The sequence below is a fragment of the Aphelocoma coerulescens genome, chromosome 19 (genome assembly GCF_041296385.1).
Source record: "Aphelocoma coerulescens isolate FSJ_1873_10779 chromosome 19, UR_Acoe_1.0, whole genome shotgun sequence".
In the NCBI taxonomy this organism is placed as follows: domain Eukaryota; kingdom Metazoa; phylum Chordata; class Aves; order Passeriformes; family Corvidae; genus Aphelocoma; species Aphelocoma coerulescens.
In genome coordinates, this window is record NC_091032.1 from 8088655 (window position 1) to 8102591 (window position 13937).

At 45.6% G+C, this 13937-nt stretch overlaps 1 protein-coding gene across 5 annotated transcripts in view; it reads left to right on the forward strand.

Moving 5' to 3' along the window:
* Positions 1-13937, forward strand: part of VPS53 (VPS53 subunit of GARP complex) — a 60010-nt gene that overhangs the window by 28165 nt on the left and 17908 nt on the right. For all 5 annotated transcript variants that reach the window (XM_069033205.1, XM_069033208.1, XM_069033206.1 and 2 more), the window contains 5 exons: positions 1180-1281; positions 4576-4670; positions 9229-9471; positions 10906-11053; positions 11912-11994. In XM_069033205.1, coding sequence (XP_068889306.1) covers positions 1180-1281; positions 4576-4670; positions 9229-9471; positions 10906-11053; positions 11912-11994 — 671 coding nt within the window. The remainder of the gene's footprint in view (positions 1-1179; positions 1282-4575; positions 4671-9228; positions 9472-10905; positions 11054-11911; positions 11995-13937) is intronic.

The following is a 13937-nucleotide window of genomic DNA, read 5'->3' on the forward strand; positions in this document are numbered from 1 at the left end:
GGTTCTCCTGGGGTCCTGTGCTGTTTGAATCCACATAGCTATGGAGAACCACGGAGTGATTATGGTGTAGTAACTGCCTTGTAGTGTTTGTTCTCTACGTGTCAGTGACACATTATAACTCAAAGTCCCCTCTTCTCTTCCTTTCTGGTTACCACACACTCCCCATATGGTGCCAGCTTTCAGTCCCACATTGTTGGGTCACTCTGGCTTGCAGGGACATTGGTAGCTTCTGCTTTGTCTCTTTTGGTAGATTGTAAAGGCAGAACCAAGAGAAAAAACTCAGGGAATATCTCTGGAGCCATCTCTGAGCTTTTCCTGCCTGGAATCTCAGCCCAGAGCTCTGTCAGTCAAGTGCCCTGGGAGCACAGAGCATGTGTGCCTCAGAAGCCACTCTGGTTTGAGGTTGGCTTCTCTGTCCAGCTGGTGTCTTGAAGCCTACTTGGATGTGATAATTCAGCCTCCAAGGAAAGCCTGCTGGACCCATTTGTCATTTGCTGTGGGTGCTGCTAATTAAAAAGGGAAGTCCTGGAAGGTTTTTCCTCCTGTCTGAATTTAGATCTCTCAAGAATATGGCTTTATTTTTTCTGACAAATTTCAAACAAAATTTGCAGCTTTAATTAAATTGGCTTCACTGGGTTGTTATAAGTGAGGAAAACAGAAGGGGAGGGTATGGTTTCAAATGACAGAAAACCCCATGTTTCCCCCTTTGTGACATGCCTAGAGGCTGTGCCACTCTGGCTGTCATCATCTGCCCTGTTTCATACCCAAAATGAAGGCCACCATTATAAATAGCTGGCTGGTGAGTGCAGAGGGGGGACAAGCAGTGGCAGCAGCAATTTGGGGTTTATTGCAGGTAAGGTTTTGAAGCTGCTGTTGTGGTTTATCCCAGCAGAGACCACACACTTTGGAGTGAGGTTTGGGAGAGTGGAAATGCGACACTGGTCAGAATGGCCCTTCAGGGAGGATTCAGGCAGTGTGGGTGCAAACAGAGCAGGGGCTGAGGAATGGAGTGTGCTGGGGAGGGATGGAGAGGGAGCCAGGATCTGATCACCTCTGGTGGGAGGAGGCAAATTGCTGGGCAGTGCTTTGAAGGGCTCAGGAAAGCAAAACATGGATGCAGCTGTGTGCCAGAGGGCACAAAACTGCCTGTTCTCTAAGAAGCTTCCTCTTTTCCAACAGAAGAAGCCAGAAGTGCCACCTCCCTCCACCAACCCCTTTCTGGAGGATGAAACTGGGGCAGAGACAGATGAGATTGTGATCGAGAAAAGTGATACGGACAAAGTAAGTCTTTGAAGTTCTCAGTTGTCAGCAAGGCAGCCTCTGTCAGAGTCTCCAGTGGGGCCTAAGCTTTTCCCATCCCATTGATTTGTAAAGTTTGTTTTCACAGCAATTAATTTAGTGCAGTTTTGATCCTTTGTGCAGCATTCAGGCTCCCAGTACGACCATGCTTTGCTCTGGCTCACTTCACTGAAACCAAAGCAATCCTTATTCCAGTTAATAGCGTGGAGACAATCCTGCCACGTGAGAGTGAGTTGGATTCTGTTCTAGCCTGTACAGCAACAGCTCAAATGTAACTACAGGATTTCTGTCAAAGCAAGATGAAATAGCTGTTTGGGTTTTCAGATCCCCAAAGAAGCTCCTCTACAAACAGTTGCAATTCATATTTTGCCCTGTCAGCCAAGCAAACTGTCTGGAGTCACCAGGAAACTCACTGGACTTTCAAGTGTCAGCTTTAGATTTTTCACTCCAGATAAATCACTTCTGGGATTTTTATCTTTACAGTGCTTTTCATCCATTGCCTCTGCAAAGCAGGCAACACCTAACTGCTTGTACCAGCACAGGGCTTCCAAAGCCCTCTGCAAACATTAAAGGGTGAATGGTAAATGCAATTGTTTTAATTGGCACCAATATCAAAGGCTGTATTTTTTATGCAGCAGATGGAGGTTTTCTAAATGTTCAATTGTGTGTTACTTGAGGCTGGTACTATCTTCTTATTTAGGGGATTTACAACCCTGTAAATGGACCATGTACAGGTGTATCCTGATCAGTGACCAGGGCCTCAGGACCTACTCAAATCCATGCCCCTGGGGAGATGAGGAGATGGTAGCTGTCCACCAGCACAGTCTGGTGCACTGCATCCCCTCCAGATTTTCACATGAGCAGGGCAGCCCCTGTGCCTTCATCCACAGCCAAAGTCCTGAAGCAGAATGATTTAAGCAAAGTTTTGCTCTTTTCACTAAAATACAGCTTGGACAGTTGGTATTGTGGGGAGTTTATCAGTGAGACAGAGATTGGGAACTTGGGGAGACACTTCTGATGCATTTTTGCTTTCCGATATCTCACGGCTGGAAGGTTGGCTTTGATGTGCAGTGTTGGGATGAGAGGACATCCTTGGAGAAGTCAGTGGTGTTAGGAGGCAGGTGAAGAGATAATTGCAACAATTAGGGCTGGGTTTATTGAACCCAGCAGCAGCTCAGGAGCTTCTGAGAGAGGAATTGCTGTGCTCTTGGTACCTGGGGTGGCTGTTGTGAAGCCATCCATGGAGATATCCCTGGAAATGGTGTTGGTAATGAGGTTGCCCTCTCCTTTTGGGAATGCCCTGTGTCAGTGTCACAGTGCTGGGCTCCGCTGCCCTGCAGCCTCCTGTGTGCCAAGTGGGCTCCAAGATTTCAGTGTCACAGTGCCAGCAGCTGCTGGATCATTCTGAGAGTCTGGAAGTGCTGCAAGTCTCATCTGCTGCTGTCACTGCATGAGCAGCAGAAGGGACACAAAGTGTTGAAGGGGTTTCAGTGGAAGAGCCCTTCCAAGACACCAGTCCTGAGAATTCAAGACTCTTGGGAATCTAAGAGGGAGCACAAGAATTTTGGGGGGGAAATCCATGCTAAAAAAGCACCTCTTTTGGTAATCCTAGCAGTTGGATTTAATCTGTTTACTTTGGATAGTAATGAAAGGAAACTGGGCCAGCTGCAGACCTCCTTACTGTGACAACAGTAACCTTTTATTATTTCCATCAAACTCAAGGAGGAAATAGCTTAAACATCTGCAGCTTTTGGACAGGGTTGCACACTCAGAAATACAGCTTCACTGCTACTGTTAAAAGATTTAGTATTCCTTCCACCAGCCATGCTGGGAGCAGCGTGATGCAGAGATGCACAGAGAGCCAGGCCTGCTTCAGGAGCTGGCTCTTCCAGCCTGGTAAACATGGTGAATCTGCAGCCTCGTGCTGGCACTGCCATGCCAGGGACTTGGCAAATGTGAGGTTTCTGTGGTTCCCAGCCATTGCTTTCCTCCCAGCTCCAGTGAGTGTGTGCATCAGGCAGAAATGGGCACTGGCAGAGGGATTTGGATGGAGGATGCCCAGGTTCTGTCCCAAGGCTGTTAAAACTTACATTCTTCTCTTGGTGATGCCAGGCTCATAGAGGTGGTCTGGCCTCCATAAAACCATTTCCTCACTTTAAGTTTGCAGCCATAAGCTGGGATTCATTGGCTGGGGTTAACTATTGCTGAGAAATGTTTGCCCTGTCACACTCTGGTAGTTCTGCCACATTCTTAGTGCCACCTCCTCTGTTGTTTAGCAGAAAAAGTCCTTAAGGCTCTCTCATTTCGCTGCTTTTGTTTGGCTTTTATTGCACTAAAAAAAAATCAGCTGGAAAAATTCATATCTTCATTGGCTGGGAGCTGATCTTGGCTTTTTGTGGGGAGAGAAGCAAGAATTCCATTCCAGAGTCACTGCAGCTCTCTTTGCAGCCAGTGAAAAGTTGCTGGTTTGCTGAGAAGCAACAAGAGAAATTACCTATCAGTAAAAAATAATAACAATCTAGCTGTAGGGCAAAAAGGAGCTTAAAGACCCTGCCCAGCCTGGTGCTTACACATGCACAAATTTAAGTGTGTGAGTAGTCCCAGTGGCTTTGGTGAGCTGAGTTTGGCCATGGTTAGAGTGCAGCACTAAACTAAGATGAGGGTAAACAGGATGGCTCCCAAATGGCACATGTGCTTAATGCTCTTAATGTGATTTAAAAATAGAAATCTTTGCATCCCCAGAAAGGAGTTTCGCAGTGAAAGCAGGCCTGTAATGTTGCCTGTATAATTCTGGCTCCTCCAGTAATTACATGCTGTTTATCTAAATAAAATTCACTCAGATGAAGCCTGTAACTTTGAGTTATTACCCTTGATATTCCAAAATGTAAGAATTCTTCAATCTTGCTTCCAAAGAACTGCTGCATTAGATTTCAGAGGGGACTAGTGGAGCTTTGTTACTGCTTGAAGGATTCAGGGAGTTTTATTTTGCAAACTGCATTAAGATTCTTCAGCTGAAACCTGTTAGCACAGAGCAGCCTTCTCTTTAAGTCTAAGAATATTTTACAAGTGGAAAGATAATTCCTTGGATTGCTAACAGCTCTCCAAGAAGGAGGGGAGACTTGGATATAATGACATTTATATGCTTTGATTATTTGACAGCAAGTTTCTGTGTTGCAGTATCTCTAAAGATTTATATCCTTCTGTGCTGTTGCATTGCTGTTCCTTCAAGGTCTTACAGGGCAGGTTTGAACCAACACTCTGAATGTTTTCTTGCAGCCAAAGAAGCCAAAGGTCCCTGACAATCCTTTCCATGGCATTGTTTCCAAGTGCTTTGAGCCTCACCTTTATGTGTATATTGAGTCCCAGGACAAGTGAGTAACCAGCCTGAGTTTTGGGGTTCGTTTGCTTCTGGATGTGTTGGGTTGTACTGGATTCTGTACTCAAGCTGCAGAAAATTAATTTATTGAAACTCTGCTGCCTGATTTCATCAGGAGCAGTGATTGTGGTTTGAGAAACTTTGAGTGGGACCTTTGCTTGGACAAAATGAGTGTTCAGAGGGCTGTGGAGTTTGGTTTTGTGTGTAATTGCAAAGGGCTGCAGGAGTGGTGCCCGCTGCCTTTCTGGGGAAGAGGCTTTGTATTCCTGAAATTACTTCTGTTGCCTCTGCAATTCCCACTGCAGACATATGTCTTTCTTTCATCTCATGTCTTCCACAAATGATAGGGTTGGGTTTTCTGTAAAATACATATGTGGCTTTGTGGCAGAGGAGTTGCAAGATTTGCTTTGTAGAAATAAGTTATTTGAGATCCTTAGATGAAAGCTGCTGTAGATGAGCTGGCTGTAAGATAACATTATCGTTGCTCACAGATTGGGACTTTGTCAGGGCCTTTAATCCCTGGCACCCTTCTTCATCTTCCTCTTTGACTTGCAGCAAAACAATTCCAATGAAAGGAGTTTTCAGAGCTCTCACCACACTTTCTTGTGCACCTTGATTCACACCAGGGTTTAAATAACATCTCAGTAACAACTGCAGTGCCACCTGAGAGAGGAGATAGTTGAAAAAGGTTCAATTTAGTCTTTTAACAAAGATTAGTGGCTGGAAAGGAGAAGGAGATGCCTGCTTCATGTATCTCTTCTCTGTGTGCTCTTCTGTCTCCCAAGGCTTTACACATGAGAGGGTGTGTAACTCGAGGTTTGCAGTGTCCTGATTTTGTCCAAACTCCATGATAACCATCTTGAAAAAGCTTTTCCATGTCCCATCAACTTTTTATGCTTTAAAAAACCCCCATTAAATAGCTGAAACCTTGCACAGTGGTGTGTCCTGCTGGGTCTAGGTTCCGCTCTGCAGCCTAACAAAGGGAAACTGATATTTCCCTCTGCCCTCAGCCAACTGAGCACAGACTTGTTTGAGTATTTCTTCCCTTCTCACTGGGGGCCATTTTAATCCCCATTTTGGTAATTCTACCCCACTGTGCTCCTAGCCCCTTCAGTTGCCTTTTTTTTTTCCCTCCTTTTCCTTTACAATCATGAGATGTTTTATATTAGCTTTATAGCCACAGGCTGCAGGGAGTTCAAAGAAAAACTGCCACAGTATTCCCCATGCTGCCCCTGGCTGCCAAAAATTGCTTTCCTTCATGGTTTTCTCTCTTATTCCTTTGATTGAACTGTTGAGGAATCTGTTGCTGATGTCTGAAAATGAGATGTTTCTTAGATCATTAAGTGTATGTTTGAGCTCTGAATAGTGAGAGTAGCATGATAGTTTTGTTCATCATTGCCTTAAATCTATGGCAGAAAAAAGCCTGGACGTTTTCTGCCAAAAAAATTGTTTCCATACCCATTTCAAGAAACACGCTGCCAAAATCTGTAACAGTTTAAGAGGAGACACCTGAAAGAAAGAGTTTAAAGATGCTGCTCTCTACCCTCAGCTGCAGAGTAAATATCAGATTTCTGAACAGCAAAGCAGATTTCATTCCTGCCCCTCTGGGATGTGCGTCTTTAGCTCTCCTTTGTGGTCAGCTGGAGCAGCAGGAGCACACAGACGTGAGCTGAGCTGTTCTGTTGGAGAGAAGGAAGAGCTCTGTCAGGGCTGCAGGGCTGAGAGTGTGCAGAGCCCTCCTTAAATCTGCTCAAAGGCACGTCCGAGTCGAGAGTGCTCGGAAAACTGGCACTTAGTGCTGTGTGTTTGCAGCCTCATCAGCAGAGGGGCTTCCAAAATCCCCAGTGCATGGAAACTGCTCTGCAGTGGTCCAGGTGTCTCAGTGCCATGGCCCTTCCTCAGTGCCCAGCACTGAGCACGTCACTGGGCAGACCCAGTTTCCTGAGCACCCTGTTCTTCTCTCGTGCTGCTCGGGAGTTCCTGGTTCCTCTTGTGTTTGCCAGAGGTGCAGAACAGCCCTGAATAGGTTGAGTGAAGGAAAAAAAAAAGGAAGAGGAATGCAGGAATGAAAAGAACCAGAATAGAATTCCCTTTATGTGATTTCATTTCATACTTTCTCTTGGTTAGATTTGGCGAGTTCTCTCTCCCAATAAATATGCTACTGTTAGGAAATACCACATCTGCACTACCAGAGAATTTTCTTGGAGCTTTTCCGCAGAGTCTGTGGAGAAAATACTCATTTTCTGTAGCTCTCCTGCCTTTTTTATGTTTCATCTCCAGCAGCTTTTTTTGCCAGACTCTTTGTGCTCCCACTGTGCCACACAAAGATTCGTGGATTTTATGTCATATTTGGGCCAACTGAGACTGATGTGAAAGTTTGCCATCAACTGAGGTCTGCATTAATGATGTATTAGTTCTCTTAGTGCACAATATCCCGATGTTTTGCTTGCTGAAATAGGAGCAGTCCCACAGCCTGGTTTGATGGGCAGTTTTATCCAGGTTGGGATCAGAACAAGCCTGAAGCCCCAGCGCTGCTCTCCCAGCTCTTCAGAACAGCTGCATTTTCTCCTGCATCCCAGTTGACAAGACCTTGGGGGACCAGGAAAATGCAGATCCATTTCACTTCGCCTTGGAGAAGAGGAGAACATGTGGGCTAAGCATAAAGAAACAAAAGCCATTGACATTCCTGACCGTGTCTTGAGACTGAGAGGAGGCAAAAAAAAATCAAGTGACTGGTGACTGCTAAGAAGGCTCCACTTTGTTGCCCAGCTGGAGCCAAGCACAGATGCAGAGGTGGAGATGCAGCTGTTGGATTTGACAAGGAGTGAGCCACGTCCGCTTTCCTTGAGAAGCTGCAGGAATCTGCAGCCTGCAGCACGTGTGAGCCCTCCTGCAGCAGCCATCTGTTTGGCTCTGCTACAGCTACAGAGGGAGGTAAATTCTGCTTCTCTGTGGCCCAACACAATCAATGCTTTGCTTCAGCCTTCAATTGCTCCTGCCAGTGTGGAGATTTATCACATCAGTGGAGCAGCCTGATGTTTTTACAGTGCTTGTAACACAGCCGAGGAACTGTGTGTGTGGAATCAGAGCTGTGTGCAGTGCTCAAGCAATAGGCATGGAAAAAGGGGCTACTTGTCTTTGCAACAGCCTGGCTAAAGCCAACGAGTGTTGCTCCGTGATTTAGTGTCCTGATATTCCAAGCACATTTCTGTAGATAAGTTTGGCCCAGCAGATCACCCATGGTAGGAGCTCATCCATTCTGAGGCAGCAGCCTCTTAAGTTTATCAGGGAAGAGACCTGTGGGTTCTCTGGTAAACTGGAATCGGAGAGGTTTTCTCTCTCACAAGAGGGAAAGCAAAAAGGGATAGAAACTGGGGGAAAGTTGTCATTGTTGGCGGGTTTTTCCCCTTTCACTGGCAGAGGTAAGTGAGAATGTGCTGCAGAGCCTCAGCCATTCTCATGGGATTTGGCTTTCTCCTTAGGAACCCTGGATCACAGCACAGCCATTACACCCTCAAAGGGGTGAAGGTTGTGCCATGTGAAGAGGAGAGCTGCAGGAAGATCGTATTCAAAATAGGATTATAAAATACAGGAGCTCCTTTTGGTTGGCAGAGTACCTCTCTCATCTGAAAGGCCTATCTGTTTCCCAAAAGCCTAACTTCTTTGAGGAAGGCTGTGTGTGTGTGTCTGGGGGAGGAGGTTTTTTGCTGGAATTCAGTTCATCTGGCAAGGATTATTCCATGATACTGAGCTCTGGTGTCGGGAGAGCTGGGCTTGGTCTCCGACACGGATGTGCTGTCTCTGGAGGAGTAGGACCAGAGGAACTCCCCAACATCAGAAGATTCTCTGGTTCTGTGTTGATGGCTCTGGCCCTCTGCCATGCTCAAAAGCCTTTTTGTCCTGGTGAAAGGATGGAGTGAAGTTTATTGTTGCCTAAAGACCGAAATATTTGAGTAAGGACCAGGCTGTAATGAATCACTGGAGACAATAAGAGGGCTTTTTGGGCTTTTAAAAAGTGTCTAAGTAGGAAGTGCACTTTGTGCTCATGCTAAATAAAACTTCTTTAAAGGATGTGTGAAGTTGTGCAAAACCAGGTGGTATCCAAATGGGACCAAGAAATGGCAAATGGCACACCATTTTGAGCACATCCCTTTAAAATCCATATTCCCCGAGGTCTCCTCTGGAGGCCGCTGGGATGGGAAGCCTGACTGTTCCTTTTCCTGGTGCCAGGAAGGAAACTTGAGCACAGGCTTTATGCACTTGCATCAAATGTGCTGAACCGAGTCCTGGCAGACCTGGGAGCTTTTATGTGTGGCTGGAGAACAGATTTGAAGCTGCCACTAAAACTCCTGAGCACAAAAGGTTCGGGCTGTGGAATTGTGTGAGCTTTGTGCTGGGAGCGTGGAGATAAGAAAGGGCTGGGGATACCCAGCTGCTAAAACCTGAACTTGCTGGTGTCACAAGACAGGGCATCTCATTGTAAGCATTATTCCCTCTTTGCACTCCAACTCCTCCCTCAACAGACTCAAATATCTTTTTGTTCCCCACCTCAGAAACCTGGGCGAGCTGATTGACAGGTTTGTGGCTGACTTCAAGGCTCAGGGTCCCCCCAAGCCCAACGTGGATGAAGGAGGAGCCGTCCTGCCCAGCTGTGCTGACCTCTTTGTGTACTACAAGAAGTGCATGGTGCAGTGCTCCCAGCTCAGCACTGGTGAGCCCATGATAGCCCTGACCACCATCTTCCAGAAGTACCTGCGGGAATACGCCTGGAAAATTCTCTCTGGAAACCTGCCCAAGTGAGTTTGGCTTCCCCAGTGCTGCAGACATTCCACTGGGGAGCAGATGATTTGTAAAGATAATTGATAAATACATCCTGGTGAACACTTGTTTCCCTGTCAAACACCCCAGGTAGCAGCAGTATCACTCCATTTACTTTGTGGTTTTCTCCAAAGTTCAGTTTCTTGCACTGAGGAAAAAGCAGGAGAGCAAATGGGCAGGCACACATTGTTTTTCTTTCAAGGGCCCCTGGAGAATAGCTTCATATTTGGCTTTGATTAGCAGCCAGATTTGCAGTTTCTTGAAGTTCCTTTTGAAATGCCAGCCCAAGTCTCTTCAGAGAGGCCTGGCTTTCAGAATTGCTGCTTGGGTAACCAGTTCATACTGTGATTCTCAGCTGCCTTAGCCCAACATCTTCATATGGTAACTTATAACGAAGGTGATTTATTTCTGTGGTGCTAAAGTGCTTACCTGTACCTCCCTCTGCTCTGGAACATTTGATCTCTGTATAAGTAAGATATGTAGATGTAAATCCAGTGAAAGTACAGGAAATCATAATGAGTTTGTACCAACATGTGTCAGGGTAGAGGCTAAAGGTGCTCCTGAGATGTTGCCAAAACTCCACCGCAGATAATTTTATTTGCTATTTACCATCTTCACTTTGTTTCCTTTGTAAACCTGGGAGCAGAAGAAATGACTTTCTGAAAACAGTAAAATCTTTCACAGATGGAGGGGGGGAGGGTTCCATCCAGACAAGTGGAAAGATAAATTTAATGTGTGTTCTCCATCAGACCTCGGTTGCATTCTTTATCCACGTTTTTTTGAGTGCTCCATTTTTGCTGTCCAAGATAAATATCACTGTCCTATTTTTTTTTTATGGATTTGGATTATAAAGAGTTGAGAGGTAGGGAATTTCCTGCCTCTAAACTGCTCTGAGTCTTTCTTTGTTGATACATGAACGTTGATCACTGGGAGACAGTGGAGGGGAGGGCACATCTTCCATAATTTACTTTGTTGATAACATCAGCTTTTAAAACAGGTTGCCAAAGTCTCAAATGCATGTGGGCAGCTGTTTAGTGCTGCAAAGATAAATATGACAAGTTTCCTGATAGTTCTGAGATTCTTCTGTAATCTTTAATTAGATTTTGAATAACTGGCAGTGAAGGTGAAGCTACCTGGGGAAGGCTGTGTTCCACTTGCATCCTAATCTATTTTCTTGTCAATGAGTCAGTTGTCCTTTGCTTGAAGACCTGGTACAAAGCTATTTGTAAAAGAAATTCCTTCACCAAAAGAGCAGTTGTGGGTTTGATGTTCTGTGTTGCACAGGGTGTTAGGCTTTGTGGTCCTAAAGCCTTTTTATGGCGTTGAAATCCAGCAGTAATTTTGCATTCTGTGTGTCTGTACACCCAAAAACCACACAGGTTTTATCTGTTGGTTTGGTTTTTTTTTTCCAGGACAACCAGCAGCAGTGGTGGGCTCACCATCACAAGTTTGCTGAAAGAAAAAGAAGGCTCTGAAGTGGCAAAGTTTACTTTAGAAGAGCTCTGTCTCATTTGCAGCATCCTAAGTACTGCAGAGTACTGCCTGGCCACCACCCAGCAGGTCAGTTTTCCTCTGAGGGGGCACCCAGCCCCTCTTTTGTGCTGCTGTGGAGACTGGGAGAGCCAAAAGTACAAAAATATCTATTGATTATTGAGCTCTACATGATTCAACATGTATTTCAAAGAAAGAAAAGTATTGATTTTGCTGTTTCCACCTGAGAATAGTGATTTGCTTGTAATCTTTGCAGCATCAGTTTTGGGTTCAATCCTTTTCTACTTGTTACGTAATTTGTTTTGGATTGGGGACCACATTTCTTTTAAAAAGAGACTCTCAGTTCATGATCTCCCCTTCACAAATACAAGCACAACAATAATTCAAAATACTTTTGGGAAAATACTTGCATGAAATATTGGGGCAATGTGCAGTGGAGAGAGGAGGAATTTATGCTGATGTGATTTGCAGCCGCGCTGCTCGTTACATTCAGGTGCTTCCAAAATGCCATAGGTCAGGAATGAGCTGTGATGTTTGGCTGCATCCAGGCCTCTCCACCACTAGGTCTGGCAATCCTCCTCCTCCTCTGCAGTTTGGGCACAGGCAGAGTGTTGAGAAACATCTTTATTAGCAGGACAGATGCCACAGTGCTAAGCTAGTACGGTAGCATGTCATGCTAGAGTTACATATTTGACCTTGGAGCTTTAATTCTTTGAGGACGTGGAGCCACCATGGCCCATCCTGGCAGATCAACGGGTCTGGGATGCCAAGAAGGAAAGATTTCCAGTGTCACTGGATGAGTTTTGGATGTAGTTTGGTCACAGATTAAGTTTTAAGAAGCTGACCTTTGCAGGGCATAAGTTTTCAAGAGCGATTATTTCGAGTTAGAAACCTGATCTCCCTGTTGCTTGTTTTGTTTCCCAACAGTTGGAAGAGAAACTCAAAGAAAAAGTGGATGCGAGCCTAATGGAGAGAATCAACCTGACAGGAGAGATGGACACTTTCAGCATGTATGTTCTCCTCCCACAATTACCAAACATCCCCTTTTGTCAGCCAGATGGTGCTGGAGTAATAACGATCCCAGGATCCACCCGGATCCACAGCCTGGGCACAGGCATTTCCCTGGTGAGGGAATGGTATCCTCTGGCTGCTCCAAGAGCAGCACTAGTCCAGGCTTTAGCTGCTCCCTGTGGTCCAAGCCAAAGGAACAAGAGCACTGGAAAAGGGAAAGGAAATAGTGAGTTTCCATTTGAAACATCATTTGCATCTTGGCAGCTCTGCGAGGTGGCTGTTACATTTCAAGAAAGGAAGCTATTTCAGTACATTCCTTCCTGCTTTAACTTCCCCCTGTTAATCAGCAGCCTTGTCAGTATGATCAAACCCCATTGCAGATGACATAAAAGACTGATCCAATCTTATATTTGGGGATTATAATTGAGAGAAGATTATCATTCATTAAAATAACTTTTCATGTAACGGTGCTAAAAATATTCTGCTCTGACATCCCTTCCTCTCCACCCCTGACAGACAGATTGAATATTTTTTTTGAGAAGAAAATTGAGGCAAAAGTTGTTTTGCCTCATATCAGACAAAAGAGAATCTTGGCAAGACTGGGAAAATAATCCCTATCACCAGCTCCCCCTCTCTCTAAAACTAAGATTCAGCCCAGATAGCAGTAAGATGTTTTTTTCAGAAGACTTCCTTCCTGTGATGCCTCTCCTGCTGCAGTGGATGGGATCCCACTGAATCTCCATCCAGCTCTTTCACATGGTCTCAGGCTCCATTCCAAGCTGCAGAGACTCCCTTCCCTTCAGGCTGTTCTCAGACCTTTTTAAGAGTGAATCCCTGCCTGAAATCCAGGGGTTGCTGTGTCCACTCAGCCAAAGCAAGCAAGGTGGCAGGGAAGGAGAAATAAAATGTGCCACATGATGGGATTTTCTTAACATGGACAAGTGGAGGGTGACTTTTGCCAGCAGGAACCAGCAGCCTCGAGTGGCTGCTTGGTCTCCACAGTGGCTGCCTCACGAGGTGGTTGGTCCCAGACAGCCAATGTGAAGTGTTTTGGAAGTTGTTTAATGTATAATTCACGTTTGCTGTTTTGGACAGCTTTAAAGTCCAGCTGACAGGGCTGATACATCTTGTAACAAAGGCTTTTAATTGACTTTCATTCTGTTCCAGTTGAGAGGGCTTTGTCCAGCCTTCTGTCAGTGTAAGTCAGAGCTATAAACCTCGCTGGCACTCGCTCGTTCAGCATCAAACAAGTTGTTTCTTCTGGGATTTGATGTCTTGTTAGGCACAGCCATAAAATAAGAGATAAAACGCTGTTTATGCGCCCTGGGAAGTGTTCTTTCAGAGAAAGGCAAGTGCAGAACCACCCCAAATGTGTAGAAAAGGAGGGTTTTATCCCTGGGGTCACAAAGCAGTTTCTTTAGGGAAAGTGGGAGAAATGCTGAGCTCTTCTTAAAATTCAACAAAAGAAAAATTATTGTAATGTAAATCCAGAAATCCTTCATTCCCACCTCCTGCCCTGTGAGGCAGCATTCAGAGAACCCCTGAAGTGTTGGGCTCACTGTAGTGAGGATTTGCTGTACTAGGACTGTACTGCTCCTTTATGGCCTCAGCTTCCCAATCCATCCCTTCTATGCATGTCAGGGACTGTGTGAGGAGTCACCCATTGCTGTGTGCTGCCTGGGGTGAGGATTTGAAGTACTTTCCTGCAGAACCAGGCTCCAGACCCTCTTGGCATGTTGTGATCTTTTGTGTTCCCAACACACTTCCTGCTGCACTGCCATCCCTCCACAGCAGGTGTTTATCTTGAAGTGCAGACAAACGGGTTCCTCTCCCTGTTTGCAAACTTGGTGCTTTCAGGTGAGAGCCTGCACTTGGTGACCCAGCTTCTGACAGACTCCTGAGTGGGGGCACACAAGTGATGGGTCATTTTCCATCCACTCAG